General features: G+C 37.0%; 2 protein-coding genes and 1 long non-coding RNA gene across 3 annotated transcripts in view; 2 read left to right on the top strand and 1 right to left on the bottom strand.

Annotated features, from left to right (window-relative positions):
- Positions 1–27,920, bottom strand: part of LOC117159026 (A-type potassium channel modulatory protein KCNIP1) — a 434,143-nt gene that overhangs the window by 339,801 nt on the left and 66,422 nt on the right. The gene's annotated exons all lie outside the window — the stretch shown is intronic.
- LOC143302937 (uncharacterized) lies at positions 261–11,281 on the top strand. The gene is made up of 6 exons (XR_013058814.1): positions 261–752; positions 8,420–8,675; positions 8,755–8,932; positions 9,251–9,470; positions 10,892–11,063; positions 11,166–11,281. It is a non-coding gene; the product is annotated as an uncharacterized LOC143302937 (long non-coding RNA).
- LOC117159060 (uncharacterized) overlaps positions 16,681–27,920 on the top strand; it is a 33,107-nt gene continuing 21,867 nt past the window's right edge. The window contains 1 exon segment of the mRNA XM_033338572.2: positions 16,681–16,885. Coding sequence (XP_033194463.2) covers positions 16,876–16,885 — 10 coding nt within the window. The 5' untranslated portion in view covers positions 16,681–16,875.

Here is a 27,920-nt window from a genome sequence, read left to right as displayed (position 1 = left end):
AATATTCACAGTTTAAATTACCAATCAGCGTATTAGTGCATGGTATCAAAGCATCGTACTGAAGGGAAGATCTCGCGGAAAGGTCGATCAATGGAAAAGATCGTGAAGGATCGCAGGCAGCGTGCACGCGCGACGAGAGCGAGCACTACGCGTCCTAACCAGTTTGCCGTCGCGACGGGAATTAATTCGTTTCGCGGCGTGAATACGCGCACGCGTTCGCTGACGCATTATTAGACTCGTAAAAGCTGTTAAGCGTGCGTTTTACGAATACGTCGCGGTGGGACGCGTTACGTGGTCGGTTTTACGAGTGAGGCCAGCGCGTCGAAACGCGGCCGTTAACAGCTTTTCATCGAAAAAGTTTTCGCTCCGAGCCGCGCATTCGTGTGTACGCCACTGAACATAATGCGCTCCTTCGCGTCTATCTTATCGCCGCGAAATCCGGTCGGGTGAAAATAACGCTCTTTGTGTAGCCACGTTTTATTGATCTCGCTTTTCGTCAGTCGTGTGTGAATTTTGTCCGCGATTCACGCAGTAAATGTACTTGCCCGTGGACATGGAATCGTACGGAATACACTTGGTCACTAGCTGCCACGAAATCGTACGAAATTTCTGCTCCGATCGATAACGGTTGCCGATGACACGCGTTTTAAAAATAATCCTACCTGTACGCTGAGGGCTGATAAAATTTTGCATGCATTTTGTTACGATCTTCTTGGGACGTACTTTGATTTCTAAAGTGAAGTTTAGATTTGGTAAGGAATTTTAGATAGTTTCCGATTAAATAAGTTCTGTATATGAACGTATTGTATAGAACGATCTTGATGTTGTTACAGAACCGATATTTTATTGCTAACAACGACTACTGATTATTTTTATCCGTTTGTGTCAAATATTTTTGAATCACATATTGTCATTATGGTTTGTTATTATGTAGTAAAAAGTTCTTATTGCGTTAAATAATTAATTTTAAAAATGTTTTTAAATTATATATATTTCTAACTCGTTTAACTTTTACAAATTTTGCAGTTGTTGATTGATCATAGTTAAAATTATCAGTAGTACTACTTAAAAGATTTCGAAAACAAAATTCTAAACATTGTGTCTTCTTACTAATCCTAAGTAACTGTTCTTGGTTGACAAATAGAGAATGCGAGATATCTCATCAACCAGCTCAATTAGAAAGACGAGATATCCGATCTCGATATTTATTCTCAATGTGCTACCATGTATCCGAATATGAACTCCTATTATTTGAATGAGAAATTATGAGTAAAATAGGAAGAATCGCTGAATTCCTCTACATGAATTGTTTATCCTCGAGCTGGTTTAAATAAACGCAATTCGATTGTAGATAGGAAATGCAAATATTTCGTTACATTTTCCCTCTATAACAATCAAATAAAACTGTTCTCGATGCGAGGAATCCCAAGATCCTAAATAAGATCCTAAGATTCCTCTGCTTATTTAATCTACCCGACTCATCCGTGCTCGTGTCACTGCTATAATTCACAGAAGACAGGTTGACGCGGGCCAAACCTTACGAATTTGAATATGAAACTTACGACTGTCTACGAATGGAATCTGCATTCATATTGCCTGCAGCAAAGTCGCATCCTTTCTTCGTGAGAGCGAAAGTATCATTGTGACGATAAAATTGTCGTTTGAAGAATTATACGATGGTACCTATTATTCCTTAAATTATAAGCAACGTAGGGGACGTATATTTAAAACGTATTGTACGACCGTGAAAATAGATTGACTGAGTCATAAAAGATGCGATTCCACGCGACAAATCTGCGCTGATTTTGGAAGATAAATATGCGTGGGAATGAGAAGATTAACCTTTACAACGTGCGAGATTTCTCCACTGTCGGTATAGTTTTAGTCATTGGAAAATTCGAATTACGTGTGTTTAACGGTAATAGGTCGGCTACGAACTATCTTAGCTGGGTTAAAAAATGTCGGAAGAAAAAGCGTGCCATCATGTTTCCGGTTGATATACTTCCAATTACGACAACGCACACTGTACGGGCTTTGAATCATTTCCCGGAAGATTCACTTCAGTCGCGAACAAATATTTAGAGACGGTATTGCAAAGTCGCGTCGCTACGACGTCACCGTAACGTTGTGGCGTCGTGTCAATCGTCGATGACGCAGGTTCCGTCGATCGAGACCATTCAATCGTACAGACGATAGATGCTACGCTCATCTGCAAAATAAGTTCATGTGCTATTACATTAATTTTCTCGTAATCCTTGTTTTTTCTTTTATTTCTATCTTTCTTCTGTTTTCAATAATTTGTTGCTTGTATTGCAATTAGTAAGCGAAAGATAGTAATAACAGGAGTTCAGGATATTGAAGAACAAAGGATATGGATGGAATCTTTAGTTGGAAAGGCAGTCGATGATATTGATCTGTCATTATTACACTTTTCTTTAGGAGCATAAGTGCAAATGTGCACGTATAATCTTATCGATCAATCCACAAGCGATAAATTAGAAATTTAAAATTGAGAGAACAGATAAAATGACATTAAGTTAAGTCGTTAGAATACCTTTATAATATAAAAGTGTTGAAGTTTGTAACATTTCCTCTCAGATTATATATCTCAGATATAATCGTTCGAAATGAAATATTGAAGAACGAAATTTAGAAGTAATAGTATGAAGCAATGGTTTGCAAATAAATCATACATATGTACAAGTTATGGATCATGTGTCAAGTTATGTAGGACATATTTTTATTGAGGAACTAGGAAAAAAGAAATTGTCATTATAATAGAAGGCTATTTCTTGCTCGTAAAAGTGCAATCAATATATGTTTCACAGTGACATTTCATAAACTAGAATGTTTTGAATTTTCTTCACTACTGATAAAAAATTTAAATAAAAAACATATGAATATTAACTGTAAAGTTTGCATGAGAAAAAATGAACACTTCTTTTAAACATTCACACTTGTGATACAATACATTATACAAAACCATACAAATATACCAATAGAAAAACTTACAATTTATTTGGACTACCTCTCAGTTCTATTTTTACGATTCTCTTAGTTATATTCATAAGTAACATGATTATTAGTGTGTAATGGAAACACATGTTTTCGGATGATTTTGTAAAAAGAATATAATGTAATTTAAGTGTAATTTTACCAAAGGCAAATACATTTGTCATTTAGTTAGTTATTCATAAAAATACGCAAGTTTGAGCGTAAAACTAATTAATTCAATTCGTAATAATACAAAGCAGAATATTCTCAGTTTCAGTTTCTGGTAATATTTTGAACACGCTATAAAAAAGAAACAATACAGTGGAAAATTTATTATCAATTAGATATTCTTTTATACAATTGAAAATGAAATATTAATGCTTTAGTAACAAATATCAGTATTACTGTATGTTATACACAAAGTGCGTATGACACAAAAAAAAATATTTACATATGTACGTATATAGAAAATTCCTTATGTCATTATCGTAATTTGTAATAAAGACATATTACCATTTTGACGTAAATATGACTTCACGTTTGATACATCATACTTAATAAAATGTTACCACTAGTAATCACTTTTTACATATATAATGATTAACGTCATATCTATACATACATTTAGAGCAACAAAGAGCACAAGATAATCGTGTTGTGCAAGTATTGTAGAACGCGCGATAAACACTCGCCTTGATCATGTTCGCGAAGTGTTCAATCTGTGTGTATAATCTTCAGTTATTATCCTTCATTGTATCATCAAGATTAGAGTTGAATTATGGAACCTATCAATTTGAGGAGACATTTTGTTGGTCGAGCGTATTTTTTACAGGCGATCTTCATCGTTAGACGAATCAATATTCAAAGATGTTATCGGGATACACATACTACGCCAGAAGATCGATGCCGAAGGAGAAGCCAAGAAACCATACGAGGAGGACTCGTGCGGTTGCTGGCTAATGGATGTGTCGCCTCGTTATTAATTGCACCCGTTGCCGACCTAATTCAGCCACGTAATCGGTGTCCCGGTCAAGTTTTGACTGGTGACGTAGATAATTGCGGTGCAGCCCGCTTAATATGGACCATTAGGCATCGTGAACGTTGAATAACGTACGATACCAGTGGCATCCGATGTAATCGGAAAGAACGAAACTCCACTCGAGTCATTTAAAGAGACCACCGAGCTTATCCCGATAGCGGAACTTTTTACAATAAGAGTCTAACTGATCGTTCTTCTCAATGAGTCGTACAATAGGAATTTATTTAACGGATTAATCTAGCTTCCGAAAAAGCCAATCCTCTCTTTGATTCATCAAGAATACTCGGTACTTATATGTGCGTATAGTTACATATTTCGTGTTATGTGTTTCTATTATTTGTATTTTCTATTCCTTCAAACCGCTTCGATGTACACGCGTACGTCAGCTTAACCAGATTGGTTACGGCGGTTTGACAGATATGCAAACGTTAGCGTAACCGTGTTGGTTGCGGCGGTCCAACATACAGGTGTACGTTTCTTAAATTACACTACGCTCTTTTGTTTGCTTTTGAAGTATATTACATGAGTAGTATATGTTAATCTAGTAAGCTCAGTAAGTCGTATTTATCAAGAAAAGCAAACGTTACTCATAATTACGTTATAGAAAATAGTAGATAAATGATAATTTATTATTTTTATCGAAATGTTACAAAAACCGTCAATATCTTTATCATGCATCGAATTCCTCCTCGATTGAGAAGATAATGATAACGATGTGTTATTTCAAACTTATATGGAGGAAAATGAAAGAGATATTCGTTACTCACGGAACGAAATTTCCGCATTTGTAGTAGATGAATTTGAATTTTCGTACGAACGACGAAAATGTCGTTTTTTCATAATCCAGGCGTAAAAAAAGAATTTTGTACGATTACAAATACATTTTTGTTCTTCTTTGATTTTAAAGTAATAACATATATATTTGGGCAGATTAACAGGTACGCACAACAGTATATAAAAAGTCATATATTGCAATCACGATCTCGTATTCGAAATATGGGGTCAGTAATCGTTGGGGAAATGTATTTATATCTGGCATTACTTATGCTTATAGGAATTGTACAGCAATCTATGATAAAGAGTTATTTTAGTGAAGATTTGGTAAAGAACACCTATATTTTTAAAACTATGTCGCAGGATTGATTCCAATTTCAGTGGTAGCCTTGAAACTCATAGTAGCTCTCGTAAACTATTTAAAATAAACAATTTTTGGAAAGATATGAACAAGAGATTCCAGGCCGCATATATGCCAGATCGAAATATAGACATTGACGAGTCTTTGACACTGTGAAAAGGGTAGTTAGGATTTCTGTACCTGTATTACACCTACAACAAACCTACCTTCCAATATCTAGCAATCAAAACTACAAATTTGGGGATAAAAACGTATGAACGTTGTGGTTCCTCAAATGGTTATCTACGGAAATGTATTATTTATCGCGGGTCTGAGACCGATGGTCATTGGAATGTCAATTGTCTCGATAATCTCAAAAGTTGAAAAATTGATATCAAAACTATTGAACCGTTGTTTGGACGAAGTTACACTTTTTAGATGGGTAACTGTCACAATTCTCCTGCTCTAGAACGATATCTTGTAGAAAAACAAATAAATGTTATTGGACAAAAAATTAGAAAAGGGGAAAATACTCACCAAAAAAGAGGTAACTTTCACAATACAATTCAACATTTTTACATTTCATGATCATCGTATGTAGAAAAAATGCTAGCTAGAAAGAGTATACAGAAACCAATATGCTTAGAATGGCATATATGTAGGAGGAGTAGAATTAAAATACCAAAAAGTTCAAACATTTTTTATTGAGAAAAAAACAGGTTGTAAATGGTACATAAAACTTTTTAGCAAAACAGTCAATACGCTATTACATAATGCATATATTATATATAAAACAAAAGTTCCACTACACATCATTTAAAATTTCGTTTAGATTTACTCAAAGATTCACACGCTGTCCACAAATTCAAAGTCTAACAGTAGGCCGTTAGTAAATTTCCCTTCAAAACGATTATTAGAACGGCGTTGCATAGAAAGAATCCTACCAACAGGTAAAAAAATCAAAACCTCAAGGTAGATGCGTCGTACGCACTAGAAATAGTAAGAGAAAAGAATATTGGTGTGCAGGCTGCATAGTGGAACTCCGTTTTTAATAAAAATTTTATTATTTTAAACATTTCCATAATGTTGCAAGCTTCTGACGCTTATATCTTTTCTTAAACAAATATATTATTGTTGAATTTATATATATATCATGTGTTTCATTAGTATACCTTCACAATCTGAAAATTACCAAAAAAGTTTCGTTTTATATAATTTTAAACAATTCAAATCCAAAACAAAAATAACTAAATTAATTAACACCTGAGCGATATGGCCAGCAATTTATCCGGATATATGGCTAGAAATTACGCTCACTAATTCCTAGAACTGTTCACTCGAGACAGACCTACCTATGAACTGCGTCGATGTAATTCAATTCGGTATCGAATTACCGGAATAAGAAAAATATAATTTTTTAATTTTTTATTATATTGCTACGACCTGGCCTTAATCAAATTCTTTAGATTCGTACGATCAAAATGATACCAAACATGACTATATTTAACGAAAAATTGTTAATTGAACTAAAGAAATACATATGTAATACACGGAGTAAGAAATGACCTAACTCTACAGTATCTCACTACACTCTACCTATTCTGACTCACTCGTACTGCCTACTTCTCCCTCTTACCTTCCATGCACGGTGGATTCAGTACGAACACTACTATGCATACAAAATTACCAACTTGGGAGGAGGGGGGGGGGAGTTAAGACGACAAAAGTATTTATACATCATTTATTATATAACATTTAGGAATAGATCAAGCAGAATTCCGTTCATTTAGCTCTTTTATGGTGGAAGCATGAACGTAGTTCTATGTTAAACTAAACTGTCAAACTAGAATGTATCTTATTCGACTTTTTTTCGAAAAGAGCTGACAAAGTGGATAAAACTATATCGTTATGCAATCGATAACAAGAAATCACTTTGATTCAATCTTGAAAATAATGGAAACGCAATCCACGAAATGCTTAAACCGCAATGCATAAGCATTTAATAAAAACATTTAACAAACTACCTCACAAGCCATGTATTTTTTAATTATGTTATCCTAGTCACTGTTTACGTAGAATGACGACATAATCGAATATGCGTAGAAAGAAACTAATAGTAAAACTGTTAAAGAAATAGATTGTGCATATGCGCGATGCATATGTAGTATACTCTCAGAATTATTCATCTTGTTCTTGTAATATTCTTTCTAATTGGATTCAGGAAAAATGTATGACTTACACAGTCCCCTTTGTACACAATGGATTAGATCTAGTGAGAAACCTTTTATGTGAAACTATTTCAACTTCCAGTGACTTATTATTCGCGAACATAAGCTATTTATGAGCTGAGAGCGTTATTACACAAATCAATTTAATCGTCTAAGTGGCTCGACTGGTTTGTAAATACATTGTAACCGAGTTTCTGACTCACTAGCGAAGCGTCGATACATTGATACACTGTTTGTTTCTACATTATATAGCATTGTTCGTTTCGTTTGATTCATTAACATGGAAGAACGTTATGTATAATGAAATAATTAGACCGCCTGCGATATGTAAATAAAATTCTCTTCGTGCAGTTTTAAACACAGTATCGCACGCCACAAATTGGTTTTATCACTTGAAGCAAACATGTAGAAGAATAGTATTACATTGACGTAATTATTATTATCATCGTGCAATACTTTGATCCTATTTTACAAAGGCAAAGGAGCATTAAGTGAGGTTTTTATTTTTCTTATTTTAGTCTTACGTTATTTAACTTATGAAATTGATTACAACTTAAGAAATGTTGCTGCAAATGTTTGTGCAAAGTCCTATTTGTACGGATACAATTCAAGAAACGAAGTCTAATGACATTGCTTCATATTCGTTGCAATTATTGCTAAACTCTAGCAAATTTTACTTTATTTAGTATTTTACATTATAAAATACACATGATGCGGATGAATTAACGGGTCTATAATAAAGCAGCTGAGAAATAAAGGTAGTGGGAAACATTCGATTTAGCATTACACAGTGTTCGACTACTTATGGCCACCGGTGTACATATAAATTAGTATTTTAAACCAGTGGCTCGAGCGAAAAATTGAAAGCAGCCCTTCGTTTCTTTTGACACCCTATTAATAAATGCACGCTTTCACGATCATAATATTGTTCGACGAAATGCAATTGGCCTGGTACGCAAGTATGGCACGCATACTTACTCGGAAAGCGGGTTTCCTTTATGCAGGCCGTACTGTACTCTCGCAATGCTTTTACCTCCCACTCAGGGCATCGAACAATTCCCACCTCAGAAGAAAGACTGAATTCATGAATGGAAACTCTGAGACCCGACGGTACACCTCCGTGTTTATGGTGCGAGACGCCGCCCGCGTACGAAAGTTCGCGGAAGAGAAAGTCTTCGATGACGATGACATCATCGCTACCATGGTCATGGTCTCTGCAATCTGGATCAGAAGTTCGTGGTAAAAATTGGATCGGAATTTTCCATGAATCGACTAACGATCTCGAAGATACGTAAGACGAGTACGTACGTTAGGAAGCTTGAAATACTGAGAATGCTTTTTAAAAACACTGGCAGACGTTTTTAACCAACGAATTTCAGGATTACTGCTAAATCGCGAACGAACGGCTGTCGTATTACGTCTTTGTGACGTTAGAGTATCGTCAGAGGTACGTGCATTTGGCGGCAACTGTTGATCTTACCGAGGAAGGAATTTAATTGAGCTCCAAATAACAAAACGAATACGTACGTTTGTATTATTGCAGCCAGCTATGATGATGTAAGTACGAATGAAATGAAGATAAAAAATCTTTTATATTCAAAAATATCGACCTTTTAAAAAAAGCTAATGAGTTAACGAAATTTTGTAGCGATCAGATATATATTTAATCATTGAAATAAGGAACATTTTAATATTTAATGAGCGTTTGATGAATATATATTTAATAATATATTTCTAAAATTTTAAAAAAGCTGAAAAGACACGTATTTAGCTCTAAACCCAAATAAAAATGCGATTTTGCTAACATTAACAGTGTACTGGATTTTTTTTGCAAAAAAAATAAGCAACATAGCTTATTATATTCTTCCCTTCCAGTTTTTCTGTATAATTCTGACATACACGTAGTGTACAGAATAAATGAATGAGTTATAGCACCGATTTGCCTACATCATCTGAAGCCCATTCGCCTGAAGCTTTAGTCACGTTTGTTCAATCCGTACTTCCTCTCATCGATTTTGTAAGTGGAACTATTGACTAAGCGCTTCCTAATTGTGGCTAATATCGCAATGAATGATCACCACAGCAATATACGTATGTAAGTAACATATGTTACACGTATGCGCTTCAACCTACCCTACTCCTCCGCATGAATCTACCGGTCTGCCATTCGAACTTCAATGATTACTTCTTGCTTCCCTTTTCGTCTAGCGATGCATGTCTGTTTCTTTGAACAATGAAACGCCAGAAAGGTGACTGACGTCACTGAATACGGAATCGTACCTTCTATGGATCTCAAGTTGGGAGTACGAATCTTACCCACGTCCACTGTATTGGTGGCAGTCACAAATCAGAAACTATGCGCAAAGAAAGTGGCGTATCGCGATCTAAACAGATTTACGAGATCGTAAATGTAACCGTTTCAATCGTTACATTTGATGTTTATGTAATAGTGGTACTTAGACTCGTCATGAAACATATGATCCGTAAAATTGCTAGATCTTTCTTCGTAAAGTTCAACAGCTTCAACCACAAATCCTTGTTATGTGAAAGTCGATAACTTTGAATAATGGCATTAACGAATTGTAACGCGCGTTGATCGGATAAGATGCAGTTTCAATACAGGGAATACGTTCTCGTAATAGGCGAGGTTATAATAGAGATCATTCAAGAATTAAATTACTTATAAATGTTACATGACAAATTTAGATTTTGTGTATGGATATTTGTAAATAATCTCAATTTTGAAAATCTCTTTCCGAACATATCGCGGTAATAGACATGCATTTATGATTTAATACGAAATATACGTTTATGACGATGCTACATACGTTACTATTAATAAATAGTAAATGTTAGTGTAAAGAGTTCTATACTTTTCGTTTTAATATTTATTAAAAGTTAAAATATGTTCTCTTCATTGAACGTGTCTACAGCGCCGAAATCTAATTTCTAAAATGTTATATTGTTTAATAGTATATTTTATTTAATGACAATAATTAGAAAATAAGGTCGTAAATACGATAAAATGTAGATTTAATTCTACATTTTATTTGTTCAGTAAAAACGCTATGTATGTTACTGAATTGATTTGTCTTATTCTTCCTGGCAATGTCATGACATACGATATAATATTAGACCTACAGGATATACTGGGTTTCTCCCATAAAGTAGTATCAGCACGTTCTTTGAATAAAAATAACAAAAAATGTCATATGAACATAAACTTATGCGCTTTGTTAAAAGGTTATAACAAAAATACGAAGTAACAGCAGACACTAACAATAGACGAAGCATTTAAACGATACACTTTCAAGTATAAGACTTTCAGAAATTATATGACTTTTTATAATCGAAAATACACGAAACGAAAACCACGCCTTTTTGTCTACGTATAAATCTCATGCATAACTAACATATATAACATATAACGTTGCCGACATATATAACATGAAAGTACATACAGTTCGATTTCATTTAAAGGCGAATATAATACGTAATAACAATCTTGTGTAACAGGCTCGCCACGATTGGTTGAGAAGAAATATAGACTCTGTGAATGTAAACAGCTGATTGGCGAACGCTGTCCATGTTGATCTATGAAAAAATCGCAACGGATCTAGGAGTCACAGTTATGGCGACTCGGTAATCCATGGCTCTGTTCCCCTCATTAGGAAACTGGACGTAGAAGGTAATTGATACTTTCATAAGCTGGCAGCATTCCCACCTGCGAATAGCTGAGTTTTTGTTGCGGCCTCGTTAGAGGTGACAATAAGTAGTTACTCGTTTCCAGGTAGGTACCTGTCTACCGGCCGGCTTGCCTGCTGCGAAACATCCAGACGCCAAAGAGCTAGCTTCCACCCTGAAATTATTACAAGTAACTCTCCCTCAGAAAGCTTTTTCTTCTTTTCCTTTATAAAAGAAAAACGAAGAACGTAAAAAATCATTCATCAAAATAAGAATAACTATTTTGTCAAATAAAATTATATTTTCCTATATTTCTGTATCGTTCTTGTCTATCATAATGGAAACGACAGAAGTTTCTTGGTTACTTATTGTAATAATAGTGTCTACATAGAATGAAATGTAATGATTAAATAAATTTTAAAAATTAAACAAAATGGTGCCGTCCGAGTTGTCAATCTACATTACTTGAATTCTATAGAAATTCACTTTGATAACATCAATAACCGCAAGATCGAGTGAATATTAATAACAGCTGTGTATATGAGCGGCGAAGTGTTGGCTCGTTTAAAGGTAGAAAATTCTCGTTGGCGAGCAGCCGATCGCGGACAATTAATAACAAGCAAAGACGCGACATTTCAATATGGGCATCAATAGCTGCAGTTAACATACAAGTGACTCGATGATTGAATCTTCTTATCCAAGGTTTAAATCTATGAGTAAGAACGACGACCGACGTGCATATCAGGGATACAGTTACGCTTCATACTGACTGCGCTCGACAGTCAAAACAGCTCGATCCTATCTAATTATGTAAGTTACTAGCTCCTACATATGCGTGTATACGTGTATACATAAATATATATATATATATTATATATTATACGATATGTATATGTATAGGTGCGTGCATGTATTGTATAATATATGGCCAGAGTTTACAAATTAGCTGTGGTTACGAGATGCCTGTACACGAGCGTCGGCGAAACACTAATCACGGTGATTGCAGGGGAGTGCAAATCGTCGGTGGGATAATATTCCGCGTAATTGGTTCAGCCCCTGTCAACCTGTCTAGCTACCGGACGATGTCTTAACCTGACAGTCTATACGGCACGTAAACGTGCGGGATGTACGCATTTTCGCAAGGTATCACCTAGCATGTCTGTTCGTGGAATCTATTACGTACTCCGATCCAGTCTTGTGCTGTAAAACATACGATTCTATAAGCGGATATATTTCTGGATTTCCTATCGTTTGACGTGAAGGGAAAAATGAAAGATTATAATTACAAGCGAACCGGTACTTCTCTCTCGTGCGGGGAAGTTTGTTTTAAATAGAATCGTGTTTGCCCTACGATTTTATCGGAATAATGATTCGAAGGATGAGAAAATGAAGTTGCCGCCTTATTTTCGTGGAACATCAAAGAGTAACGGTTAAAAATAGCTGGACGGGTAAACTAATAGGGAAAACCACTTTACCCGACCACCGCTTGTTACTAATTGATTATTGCTTTAAGTAGATCCTACTAGTCATTGTTTAAATTAAAAAGAGAAACCCTTGATCTCCAAGTTATGAATTAATAGTTTGTTACTGTTCAACTCAAGCTTCTCGCGAATGTCTTTCACATGGTTATACTATTGTTCATAATATCCTATGTATCATCTACTAAATTAGGCATTCCTAAGTTTAGGTGCAAAGAAAACATTTCATTGTATTATGTCCTGTACACTTGCACCAAGTACCTTGTAATTTCTACATACGTACTCTCTTTTTTACGCGCTAAATTACAATATAATTTACGCGGTAGTTTTTATGCACGATCTGAATTTACGCGGCCAGACAGGTCAGTGCTGTACGAGATAAGGATAAAAGTACATTACGTTATGCTAGTCATCATATTGTACATATTTTTTCTTTTGTACTAACGGACTTTATTTACGCGATTTTCATTCCTGTAAAACGAACCCACGTGAAACGGGTATTTCGCGTAAATTGAGGGACGGGTGTATATTTTCCGATTCATTTCAAACTTTATGAACATAATCATGATAGTCGGTTCTCCTAATAATGCTAACGAAATTCCAAAATGTTTCCTATAACGCACATAATATATTCGTAAAAGATATCTACAAGCGTCCAAACATGGTCACGAGTCAGCGAACAGTCTGTTACGATACAATAACTAAATATTTTAAATCGATTCGTCGAAAGAGAAAAATATGGCAAAGAAAATGTTGAAACTTCGGTTTCCTTCATTATCGAAATGATAGCCAGAAGTTTGCAACTAATGAAGAGCAGCGTGTACATCATCGGTCGTTAGGCATTCTTTATAAAGACGTCGAGGTTTCTCGCGGAATTCTTTCTTGACAGAGCGGTGCAGGATGTTTCCTGGAAGGTGGACCTGCACCTGTCGAGAATACTGCGTCCACAATGCCACCGGCACGTTCGCATCTCGTAGTTGCGTTCCATCGACTTCTCTCGACTGCTGATCGCCTTCCGTGGCCATTTCTGTTCCCACGGGAGTCCGCAGAAACGAGAGACTCTAACGCCCCTCGCAGTCGGATTTGCCTATGACGCCGAAGGGTAGAACTTTCTCCCACATATTAATAAGTTATAGCTGGTTGATCAGTGTTTCTTTTTAGAAGGTAGACCCGAACGGGGCAACAATGGCCGAATTCGCCACGGGAGATCCGGTCCCGGAGATACGTTCGGGATAGACTTTGACAACGCGATCGCTAGTATTCCGTAGTATATGTCTATACCTTTGGATCGCAGATCAGATAAGGGATGCGTTTGAGAAACCGACCGACGTCCTACCGACCGACTTCGCCGTGGTTCTAGGTTCGCACGTATTTTCTTGTTCTCTTTATCGGCGTCCAAGTTGCCGCTATGGACCACTGCGACACTATACTCGTCAAAACATCCCTTGTAAAATGACCAAGAAAGGAAGACAAAAGTTAGACAAATGGAGAGAAAGAATGGGAAAAGGATTTCAGACAGAAATCCCAAGCGAAAAAAAAAAGGATCGGGAGTAAAGTGATTGTTACGGAATCCACGTGAGCGTATCGGATTCGAAATCGTACCATTGTTTTGTCACATTCGCTTTCTCATGGTTACGCTTCCGAGAAATTTGCTGCTCGCACTGTTTAACACCTTTCTCTGAAAGATGCACTCGAGAATTTACGTGCACCGCGTTGCCGTGGTAAATTAGCGAAACTGAGAAAGTTATCGGAATGAGATGAACCCAAGCAAGATCGGAGGCCCTCGTGTATCTGAACGTTTGAATGATTGTTTAAGGAGATGCGTTTGAATCGTTGATATTTTAATAACATATAAACCGCAGCGGATATGTACCAGTTTTTGCGTTCATCGAATCCTCGCACGCGTGAAACTCGTTTAGATAATTTGACGTATTTAATTGACCACGAGAAACGCATGTACGAAAGAACCGATCGCGGGCCTCTTGGTAAATGATTTAATTAACTTTCCAACCGGTCTCGATTCGGCTGGATTACCAGCGGGAGACTTTGTGCCCGAAAGTCCTTGGCCAACGGGTGTCCAGAGAAGGTTGGCCCGCGACGACAGAAACCTCGATGTTACCAATAATTTGTGAGATGTCGGTTGTGCTGCATGCGACTCGCGAGCACGACGTTACAACGAGAGTAACGACGATTTCACATTCTCAAGATTTATTCTTCTCGCGGGAAACACGCAAAGTTCAGTGACGCTTGCGTCATCGGCTCCGCTTCGAAGTGCCGCTGTTAATGTCTCCTTGCTCCGATTTTTGAGCGTAAATAACTACTTGCTCAGCTAGAACCATTTCAAATGGCAGTAGTAAAATATTCCGGCGTAGGAATGTCTGTGATTTATCGCGGTAGGAGTAATAATTATTGTGTGCGTACGTGGATGTAATAACGATCGGCGATAGCGACGTTATTCATCGGGCATTAATTTACTGTTAACCCGCTATGGTCGCATATCTAATGCATAATGGACCGGTAGTTTCATCATTTTTATGTAATACTTGTCACAATAGAGTTGCGATTCGAGCCATTTGCTTCGAAAGTGTTTTAACATGTTATCGTAAAAAAAAAAAAATTGCAACGTACGGTGTAACGCAAGTGTCGCGAATGAAATTGGTGATTCGCTTAAATAATGATGTAATTGATAAAAGTTATCGTGCCACGGGATTCACCAAAACCTCCAATTGTATGATTCATTGGGGATTAGACGAAAGTTTCTATCATCTCTGAATACACCTTCGTTGACGTTACTCGATTTCGACCAACCGATAGCGTAGAATCGATGTAGATTTGATGACAAAATACATTAGGAATTTATAGATCTTAATTCTACATCTAAACACATATAGACATATATTCCTACATAGTACATATTTACATTTCTTTTTTTTTTGTTCCTAAACTGGCAATAAATAAGGACTTGTCGAAATGAAATACTACTTTCAAACGAGTATGCAAAGTAGAAAAAATCAATTGCCATTTATAACAACTCGTTACTTTTATTATACCATTTATCACATCACATATTCGGAAATTATACAATTTTCCGCCTAATGTATTTTCAACAATTATCGTCTGATACACTATTGCAAAGTTGTTATTAATTTCTCCCATAAAATTAACATTCTTAGATTAAGTCTTTCACACGAGCTTAAAATAATTCGAACAGAAATATTAATGGAAATATTTCGGAGAAGTAGTTTCTTTTTAACCATTATTCGATAGCTTCTTCGAATAATTTATTCGATAAAATAATGATACTTTTTAAAATTTACTTTACAATATTATTACCTTAAACTGTTTTGACCTTTCCAGACCCAAGCAGCATTCGCCATTTAATCCCAATCAAATCATAATCATTAAGCTATTTTTAAAAGCTATGTAGAATTCGGCGATTCTTTTTACATTTTTATAAGATGTTTTTAGATAATATTTAATAATTGAATGTATCTTTATATTTTCGTATCTACCTATTACCTATTACCTATACATTATATACCTACCCATTACTTATCGACGTTGATATATCTCCATTAAATTGCCACATGATACAATAAAATATGTTTGATATCTTAAAACTGAAGAGGCAAGAGTAAAATAGAATTTTAACTCCAATTTAACATAAGCTCGTACACGGTTAATGGTAGCAGTAAAGGAAGAACATTAACGGAATTTTATTTGGTTTGTACGTTCTAAGTAATCATTTCCTATATACTTATGTTGCTTTCTACCCGATGACCCGATCACGTCATTATATATACTAGTTATAACTAGTTGGAAAATATTTTTAATTGGATGAATCACATCGGAAGTTAGTGCATCAAATAGAAGTTTTCAGCGCGTGAACTACCTACCGATAAACGCTAAAATGTCAGCGATATCTATTCGATGGCTCCAATCTACGTATTCCGTTTGCGATCAGCATCGTGCGGTAAATTTCCAAGAAAAAGCCGGCGTAATCGTATTAGACCGCGTGCAAGTCGCCGCAAGAGGATCTTATTGGCCGAGAGCAGAAGACGCCCACAACGTGCACGCTTATATAGTACTCTAGTGCTATGCGGTGTTCATTCATAGTTCCACTCCTGTCTAGTCATTCATTAATCCGATACGGCGAGAGTGTCCTTACAGAGCGTGCGCTGATCACGACTCTCAATCGTTCGAGTGACCCCCTTCGTGTTCGCGCTCGCGCTCATTCGCGCGCCCGTGTGTGTGTGTGGGTGTACAACGTCCTACGATACTCGTGAAATCGAGAAGTACCAGCTCGTCGACAAGGTGGATTAACATCGAACACGGAGAATGCGAATAGGTGAGAATGACTCACGATCAGACTCGGTTTCATACGAACCTTCTAGGAAGCGAACAGTTTACCGGCGAGCACGACGCGTGGCTCCGTTTAAAATAGCCGATGCCGCGAAAAAATCGATCCGCAAGTGCATCCCTTGACGATACACGCAGCGAGAAACATCATCTTTCCTTTCCAAGTGCTTTCAACTGAATACCGCGTTTACAGTAATTTCTAATGTGTTAATTATCGGTGTTTAACAGAGTCTTATTAATACAGCGCGATTACGAAGCGGTTGGTTAAAGAAGATATTCCAGTTCAAGGTATGCAAGTTTCATCGATTTTAACATAACGGCATAGTCGGCTATTTTTACTTTCTCGTAGACATCAATTTTCCGATCTCGTCATACACGCGTAACACGTATGTGTTAATAATTATCGAGATGAGTACGCGAATGTGTCTTGTGAAGCGAGATCGACGGAGCTGCACGATCTTTTTTTCCTCGTCGATCGATCATTGCTGTGGGTGGGTTGATTCTCTCGATCGTCTCTCTGAACGTTAACGGAACTAATGGATTTCAAGCTTCTGCTCGGCATCGAGAAGGCGCAAAGTCGCCTGCAGCAAATCGCTCGTGCCACGGCTGTTCGAAGGGAGTTCAAAACGCCATTCACATTGCCCGGCAAAAGCCGCTACCTTTTATTGTTCTTTTATCTACCACTCGATTCTTGAAAGCGAATGAAAGAAGTGGCGCTTCCTCTACGGTTTTTCTACAACAAACGAGGAATGCGACGGTCAGGTAATCGCTCTGCCTTCAACTATTCGAGTGATTTTATAAGAGGAGACTCGCAGCTGGGTTTAATTCCCCTTGTGCGACCCAACTATCAGTTTTTGTACCTCTTCTCTCTCTCATCTGCACTACTTCCTCTTAGCTGTTTTTATCGGAATCTTAAGTTTTCCCTAATTACAATATACTACCTAACCCTTTCTCGTGTTACATATAAATCGCTAAACGATAAAAAGTATCTAAGTATTAAATTCATGTTGCTAAGGATAAATGCTTTAGCGAACAAGCAAACTTACGTGCTAGATAGTTATCAAACGTGAATCATCCTCAGCGGCGCGGTGGCGTCTATACATCACTGATTGCTACCTGTCGTGTGGTAACTTTATCTTTAAGCAAGTTAATGCGAACAATGACATGATACCAAAACTATTTGTGATTACAGAGAGATACATTTGGTTGAAAATTTTTGAAAGATAACAATACCAGATTAATTTGTTTTTTTTCATAAACACGTGTTTTCTAACAAATTAATACGTACGGATAATTTCAATATATAACATTTATTAGAAAGTTTGGAAACATTAGTGTGATAATTCTGTTTAAAATTTAATTTTATTGTATCTTACACAGATTACGTTCTAGTCTTAATATTCAATTCTTAGTTTATTCAATGGTCGAATCTTTTAATCTTTCGTGCCGAAAATTGATCAAAAAAACGAGAACGTTTTCTTTTAAATATTTTGCACGTAACAATGTTTTAACGAAACAAAAATGAGACAGTTCTACCAACCATAATAACACTTCCTCTGGTTGTTTTGCTTCCTCGCTGTGCTCGAAGTTGACGAAAGAATGGCCGAAGAAACGTGTCTGAGGCAAAACGAGAAATAAGTCGTGCAACGGTGCCACGTATTTCCGTTCTAATGACTAGCAAAAACTTGACACCTGCATCGACACTAGTGTCGGAAACAACGACCGTGCGCCGAGAAATCGACCGATTTCAGGAGTTAGCCTTGCGTAACGAGAATTTTCCATTTTTCCTGCCGAAGTACGCTAGCCAATTGTTCGAAAAGAGTATGCGTCTTTGCCGCGTTATATAACGAAGATGTGAAAAACAGAAATGATAAAACTTGGGGAAACCCCTAGTATATACTCTCCTTGACGATGTCGATTCTTATCGGTAAACCAATCTTGGACAATGTCAATGCAATTCGATGGAACGGAATATATATTCAAATAAAGCAATGTTTCATGAATATTCTTACGTATCACGGTTAATATGCAGAGACGCATATATTACACAAATTGGCACAATATTATTAATGGCGTGAGTAAGCATGACTTGCTGGAATAATGCAGAAAAATTGTACGAAGTACAGGATATTAAAAAATTTCTTAACTTCTGACAGTTATTATCAATTAACACATCACAATTATCACTTTTTTCTTTGCAAAAGGAAACTCTGCGTTCATTATGCGACAATTGCTATGTACGTTATCGTTCATAAGTATATGCATCATAAGTATACTTTTGATATTATAGATTTACGATACCAGCAATTCAGAATCCAGCAACTATAAATCAAGTAATTAAAAATTTTATTGAAATTTTAATTTATTGACGAATTAATTGCTGCGAGATATACTTGTTATCTTCTTGACGAAGCTAGCAGATTATAAATGCAGATTTTGTTAAAAAAGCAACGATAATACATTTTTTTTCAATTAAATTATAATTCAGAGTCTCATTTGCCGATCGTGTGCATCACTGTTTGAGGTAATGTCGATACTCCCGACATCGATTGAAGAAGTATCTCGTTTATTCGTTTTTTAGTTCAGAAAATTAATCCGTAATTGACATGGTTTCTTTACATACATAGACAGAAATGTTCAGAGATTTACAAAATGTAGTATTATTGGTTAATAACCAATGATTATATACACATTGGTAGTCATTAAGTTAACCATTGGTTATCGGTACATCTTACGACGCGATGCGTACTTTCCAAATTATCAGAAAAATAACAATTCCTAGTGTATCCTCTAGGAATAAGTGAGTTAGAGACCCTACCAATTATAGGGTAAATACCATGGTGAAAAAAGAAACTCCTTTAAACAACAAACTAATTCTACGAGTTCCGACAATTGGGAATGTCAATTTTGTTGTTGTGTATTAAATTTTAAAAATCAATATCATCACGCCATAATATTCTACTACACATATAACTGTAACAGGGACTATAATTAGTTTGATGTTGCGAAATGTGAAAAAATGTTCTAAGTATTTAAATTACTGGTTATAATATTCAGTAGGTAAAACAATTATTTGCCTAGATCTCATTTCTTAAGTAATACTTTTCAAATAATGAATTTCCATAAATATCTATGATATAGCATTAAAGAACAAAATAATTGTACACTGCTTTTTTTCGCAAATTTCTGATAACATATTCCGTTTAAGAAAAGATATACTTTTGAAGTGTAGCGTAACTCTAGAAGATAGGAACGATTTTGTCCTGTATTAACAAGACGATTCACATCGGCAAATGACTCGCTTTACGGAAGGATCTTCCTCGACACGCCGTTAGGCTCGACTACCGGTTAATTAACGATGTGACACCATAATTGGCGCGGTAATTCGATCCCCTTGTGGATGAATCCTCGCGAGTGGTTCGCATGTCCCGGGGCCTAAGGTTAAGACAGCGCGCGCACATCGTTAAATTAAAATCCCGAGGCGACCGGCACCATCGTCTGGAGTTGCAACGGGCCACCTCAGCGGTGCCTTCTAATTTGCAGCGCATAATATTCGAATAATTTGCACGCGCTAATAGGACCGAACGTCCTGTGGAACCTCGAGGAACGCGGTCCGATGCATATAGAAAACACCTTACGCGCCGTCTCCGAGCGATGCAAATGCCTCACCCTGAATTGTGGCAGATAATATTGCCCCCTTATCGAGCATATGCGATAAGTCATTTTCAACTACTTGATCAAAGCATGCGACGCGACACATCTAATCGCAGGCATAATGTTTTATCAGTGACGTATCCGACGGCGCGGCATTTCGTCCCGGTGGATATACTAAAAGTGTCGAATGCGTTCATCGTGTGGCGCTCGTTATCTCGCCAGTCATTATTGTTTGCAAACTTTTGCAGTACTACTTCGATAAATTTATTTTTCGACATTAATTTGATGGAAGGTGTCAGAATTACTTGTCGCACGTTTATCGATATTTTTGTTTTTAATGTTTAGACGCGAATGTTACGATATCTATTCTGTAAAGGGCGTTTAAATGATTTGGAAATTTATTACTGGATTATTCGGGAAGTTTGTAGTGAAATTTAGGAAAGTTTTGAAGGTATTTTATCTTTATATAATTAGTTATTAATTGTTATTAGATAATAATGTTGAAATAGAATTGTAAATAGAATAGATTGTTATATTGAAATAGGAAGAATTTAATCAGTGTTTAATATTAAAGCAAAACGCGCAGAAAATTTTCGATACTTGAACTAGAATTTTATCGGAACGTTGCGTCGCGTCACAATCTTCGAGGGAGTCGACGTCATTCTACATCAAATCATATCACGATGTCTCTTACATATCGGAGCATGATGCCATCGAACATACAGATCATCAAAAGACATCTAATTCCTTTCACGTGACACAAATTCGCAATATTTTACACTGATTCATTCACTAATCTCAAGAGTGACCTTGTAGGAATTTCGAATTTCTCAAAACTCATTGGTTATTTAGTCTAGCCAATAAACATCTTCAATATAATCAAACTCGATATATGTTACAATTACTTTTATACGTTCTGGATTTCAAGTAGTATACTCAGTACCTTTATCGAGATCGATGAATCGAGTGACAAGTGCGCCGAAGGGGTTAAGAGTACGCGTAATGAAACGATCGAGGTTCGGGGAAACCTGGTATCTATCCCCCACGCAAAGAGAGGGTGGCGTGCAGCCGCAGGTGGGAGGGCAGGGAGGACTGAAAGGTAGCCGGAGGAGCAGAAGGAGTACGGGAGGGAGGAGGTGGGGTGTCGTAGGAGGTGGTGGCAGGAGGGAAGGAGGTGGGACCGAGTGGCGGTGAGCGAACGTGCAAGAGCGAGAGGACGAGGTGAGTAGCGAGCCCGTGAGCCCGAGTGAGTAACTGGGAGTCGCAACCGAGGACCCACTCAGTCACCACGAGATCGGCAAGCCGAATGGTCTACCGCGCCGGTTCTCCCGCTCGGAACTCTGTACAGAGCAAAAGGGATCGGAACAAGGACACGTTGTTCTTTCGAATGTCAACTAGCGTGCTCCTTTGTGGACGCATCACTCGAATCGTGCCACTGTCGGTGGAGCACGCGGGGCTCGATTTTTCGAGATCGAACGAGGAACAACACGAGAACACGTTCGCACAATGTGGAGATTTCTGGTGCGCTGTTATGTCACACTGACATCGATCTGACGCGATCGTTTTTATCTTTTTCTTCCTTTCGCCGGCAATCTCATCTCGTTACGTTTCACGAAAATAACATACATATATTAGGCCTTTGCCATCATCGGCCATCGCGTCTCGCGTCTCGCGTTTTCGCTTCTATCGATCTCGATTTCGAAGGATACTGACTTTCCCGGGGGAAACATCGAGTCGCGGTGGGACCGGAAGTGCGTGAGTGGATGCAAGCAAGAGGTATCGACGGGAGAAGCCGAAGACTCTCCTACAGAAGGACGAGGAAGAGATGATCTACGAGCTGCTGGTGGCTGGAGCGTTCGCCCTCGCCACACTAAGGCGGTGTGTGTACATTGCTAAATTCTATCCACTTTCTCTCTAGCTTTTATCTTTTCTCCATTTCTTTGAGAAAAAATGCTCTCTGTTTTTCTGTACGTTGCAAAACGCGGAACGAGCGATGACACGAGCAAAAATCGATCATGCTGAAAAATTCTCGATTAAATACGATCGACGAACGATTGGTTTTATCGCTTCTTTAAATTTTCAAGCACGACCGACTGCCCGTGTCCGCTTGTTTAGCCGTACTTACTGGAAAACTGCAATTTATTTCTACCATGAGCATTTCGTGGAATCACTTGCAGGAAAGAACTAACGACAAGGTGCATCTAGCTTCAAGTTTTGCCGTAATGTACATAATGATGCAGTGACACGTGAGGATTCCTCGCGATGCTTCAGCCACTTTTTTCTTTATTTGCGCGTAGCACGATTAAAAAATCTTTTAAGAGAAAACATTTAAACGACTGTACAGCGTTGGAAGTATAATTGTTTCTGATGTTGAGATATAAAAAAATTCCATGTGTCATTTGCCTTTTAACGACGAAGATTATATTTCGCCACGGTTTTCTGATAATTTATGATAATTTCGATAATGTTTGCTAGTGAATGACTTTTCGATAGATAAAAAATAATCTAAGATGTTAACACGTATTTGACGTATTCCATTGCCACGAGAAAGTATAACGATCAAACATTTTAAAGCTATTCCATGAATCAAAGAAAATAATAGAATCTTTAATAATTGAAACAAATATTGATGCAACTCTTACCATCTCGCCTTATTCTCTTTAACAAATTAAATAATATTATTCGATTCTTTTTAAAATGATACGACTTGTTTTACTTGTTTGATTTTACGAGCAAAACAGTCCTTGATTACAGTAAGTCGAAAAGCAACTGGAGTTCCTTTACATAATTATACGATAATCAATATTTATCAAACGCGACTCTTGAATAAGCTAATTGAATTTATTATCGTGCGATAGTATCTTATATGCTGTAATCATAGTGTGTTCACTTTTTCAATAGAAGGGGAAGTAATTGTCTTCCGATGAAATTGTCTGCCAACTTGCAATTAAATATCTGTATTTGTTGCTCACCTGTCCAACAGGTATACATCGGTAAGACGTTCATAAGATAGAGAAATTATTAAAACAATTTTCATTTCCCCGTTAGATTCCTGCGAAGAAGTTTTCCCGCTTTAAATATATCTACTGTAATAATCTAGATAGAATAATTGAACTAAATTGTTTGTAGTATGATCCGATATTGAATTCATTATTATACGTTATCTATACAGACCGAGCATGATCGAATCATTTTCAGAAAAATTGCCCTTAGAATCTATTCGTGTGAAATTAGTAATTCATCCGATTAAACCAAGATTTTTTCGTAACTAGAGCAAAAGAGATGAAACTCGCCTCGACCGAAGAAAATTATAATCGATAGCAGCGTTATCGACGCAAAGGGAATGCGGCAAAGAACTTAGAACGTTACGTCACATATAAACATTAAATGGAAAGTTATCTCGACAGGACAGAAGGTATATATTATTTCTTTCTTCAATCGTAATCTCAAGTTTAGGACACAAATGAATATAAGTGTTATTTTTCACGATGATAACGATGCGCGTGCTTCTCATGCATTATACAATGCAGATAAGAGAAAGACGTATATATTGCTCCAACGTCGCTTCGTGTGACATAGCTTCTATTCGAGCGAATACGATTAGAACATCATCAATCATTGATAGTATACAGTATTCTCTGTGGGAAAAATTAGTAAACGGATGGCGAAGCATTGAACCAAAACAACATATATTCTAGTTGGTGTTTATTTGACTTCAGAAGTGACTTCCAGAAAGAAAGATAACGTTCGGTCTACTTAGATCTTTTTTTATTTCGTTCGATCCTTCTCTTGCATGCGCTCGGCTTTCTCTAGAGAAGTTTACGTTATGATTATGAATCAAGGAAAACGATACGAAAGGCTGGACAAATATTTCGATTCCGGATGAAAAAATTATCTAATTACATGGTTGTAAATTAACCATCGTGGCTGGATAGAGAACCAATCGTATAATTATTACAGAGTCGGAATTCAATCCGACATATAAATCGCCTTGAAAAACATAAATTAACTAGCGAGAGAAACGAGCCTCGAGAAACTGGTCCTTCGCATTTAAAATAAATCCAAATCAAAATTTTCGTAAAACGATACGGGATCTTGAATTTCGTGTGCAACTTATCTTTCTACCCTCCTTATATTTGCCAGCATCTCTACAACAGTTAAAAAATGATTCGTAACTATAAATGACGACGATCTTTGAGAAATATCAGGGCTAGTTTTATTTTAGAACAATACGAAAATTTCTTGAAATTCTTGACCCCATAATACAATATCGATTATCTTAACCGTTATATGTATACATCGTGTACCTTATTATACATAATTGGCTTATTATATAAATTCATACGATCTACTTTATGAACGCGTACAAAGAACACAATATATATTTATAAAATATTCCTAGATTTTTGTTTCGTTAGATAATTTTCTCGTTAAAAAATATATAGCTCGTAACTTGGGAATCGATTTTTCTATATACGGACATTATTAACTTTAGACATGGATATTTTCACGAATACTGTTTTTCGTTACTATATCTCGCTAGAAAGTAAAATACAAAATCCAAAAAATCTTATTTTTACGATTATTTTGTAAATTACATGCAACGATATAATCTAATTAGCTGCAATAACAAATGACGATAGTATAAAGAGGTATACTTTAATATAACATAGTTAAGAACATAGTATATATATGTATAAATATACATATGTTAGCAATAGACGACAAATCCATGAAGTTTTATGAAAAACCTAACGATATATCTAGTATTCACAATGTAATAATCCATACTTTTGAGATTAATATTTTCCGAGAGTATTGAGGAATCAATATTTATGACGTAAATATCTTTCAAGAGAACCTCGCAATCAAATTCCACAAAAAGATAGTTTGTGAGATTATATACTTCGCAAGGTATCAAATTTAAAAATTCCTCTTTCTCTTATAGACCACAATTTTAAATACCTGGTAACGTAGAAACTATTTCTCTGTTTAATTCTATTTACAACAAACCATCTACGGAAATACTTTTATCTGTCACACGTAGCTATCCCTTCAACGAACTGTTAATAATAACAAGTACAATCCTAATCATTCAAAACTCCCATTAAGTACACATGAAAATGTCTGTAAAGTAGGCTCTCTTATCTTGCGCGTTTCGTAATAATTTGATGCCTTACTTTGTCCTCTGCTATCCAAACAGCAAATCTCGGACTTTAGGCGTACCAGCTATTGAAGAGGGTAGGCCAGGCGGAGGGAGAGGGAGAGAGGCGCAAGTGAGACGCCTCGCTTTCCTCGATCACGGGCGAAGGTATCGTGAAAAGTATCGTCCGGTGTTGTCCGCCTCGTCCTCCGCATCCCAGTCGGTGAGCAGGCTACGGTCGCCGATAGAGGCGTGCGCCGTGTTGATCCGGGACACACACGGACTGTTTGCTCGGGGTACCATCGCGGACCCTTTTTTCATGTTAGCTCCAAGTCGAGTCACAACACTAGTAAAGTTACAAAAGCCAAAGGCAAACAGATCCGGGGACGGGCCTTAACCGGTTTATCAAACACTCGTGCGCCCCGGAGGTGGTCTCTCGTACGTTGCTGAAAGTGACGAAGACGAGGGAGATCTCGAGGACGAGGAACGACGTCGACGTCGACGGAGCTTCGTCATCTTCCTGGACGCACGCGTAATATATATATATACGTCTTGGCTGATTCGCGACGAGACGAGGAGAGAAGTTCACTGCTCTTAATGGCACACGAGACGAAACCGATCGTTCCACCGGAGGTGGAGTGAAACGAACGAAGGAGGAGTCAAACAAGTGCCAAGGCAAACCTTCTTTTCTTTTGTCAAGCACATTTCAGCCGCCGTGAAACCACCACTCTCGGCTCCACGATTTATGTTCATTTAGATTTCTTGCTACGTTGCTACTTTATCTTTTGTAATTGCGACGACACGCTTTATTCAGGCAAGCGATCGTACGATATCGAACGTGTTGATTCAATAAGCATATTCAACGAGTATATTCCAGATAAAACATTCGAATCTGTATTTGCGCAGTGATTTGTGACATTAAAGTTACAGCACAAATACAAATTCAAATGCCCTATCTCGAATATAGACGCTTCTTGAATTATTTGAGAACTTGCAGTTACTGCATAAATTCTGTTCATCTCTTCGTTTCTATTACGTAAACTATCGGTTTTATAATAGATGTAACATTGGTACGTCGGCTGATATAAACTGTGATTCTAGAGTTTATAGAAAATAGAAGTAACATTTTTTCATTCGTTTGTTGACGATCATTCAGAAGGTGGTATCACGAACACGAATCTGGTATCAATAATATTACACAACAGTTTAGATGGAAAAGATTAAATCATTAACTCTTGATAACAAATTTAGAGATGCGTAAAAAAGAGGCAATATCTACGATGGATGGGCTTTGTGAATCAAATTTGTAAAAAAATGCACTCACAATGTATGCAGCAATGTAATATTTATTATTTGAAGATAATAGTAACAATAATCTATTGCAGTTTATTCCTCTGGTAAATAAGGTGTCTCTCACGAGTTTCGAGTGTTTTTAATAACGCGCGTTTGAAACGAATGACTTCCGGGCACGTATTCGCGTTTCGATCGCGTTACCCGTACTTTTTGCCGCTCGTGAAAAAGCTGTAGCGAAAATTCACAAGTCAGGGGTGAAAGTAATAAAGCAATTTCACCAACTGAAATTATACGCTGCATTCCAATCACCGAAATAGGGTCGCAAGAGAAAACCATTCGAAATTGCACCAATCGCAATTTGTCCTTGCATCGACCCCTTCACTTCCACAGAAAATTACATGAAATAACCAAAAACTGCATCGTACCATTTGCTACGTACGATCGATCGCGGAATTAAAAGTACGGTTCTCGTGTAACACGCAGACACATATGAATATCGTTTAGACGTAGAAAATCACTTCGACAATAAGAATCTTTGACGAACCGCGAAATTTTTCTGTCTTCGCGTCTGATTTACCGCGAGAGAGATAAAAAGAAGAAAAAAGAAAAATGGCGGAGACCTAAGGATGACTCGAACAAGCACTGGGTTGCGGTTTCGGGTTCATCAGGGTTCACCGGACATATTATATAGGACAGGTGGGCATTCCAGCGTGAAATCAAAATATTATGCCAGTCCCTAGACTGTAGACTATAGAACGACACTCGGTGTATCGAAAGACTACGACCGGCAGATTTTTATTGTGAAACTACTTGTTACATATCAGTTTAAAATATTTTTATTCCACGTTGCAAAATGAAGATTTTTAACTGAATTCTAATGTCAGAAGATTTTTTCTAAAAAGAAAATAATTTTTTAATTTATTTACCATCGATG

This window comes from Bombus vancouverensis, chromosome 7, assembly GCF_051014615.1.
Source record: "Bombus vancouverensis nearcticus chromosome 7, iyBomVanc1_principal, whole genome shotgun sequence".
NCBI lineage: Eukaryota > Metazoa > Arthropoda > Insecta > Hymenoptera > Apidae > Bombus > Bombus vancouverensis.
The sequence above is the reverse complement of the archived record's forward strand: the minus strand, read 5'-3'. Positions and strand labels throughout refer to the sequence as shown.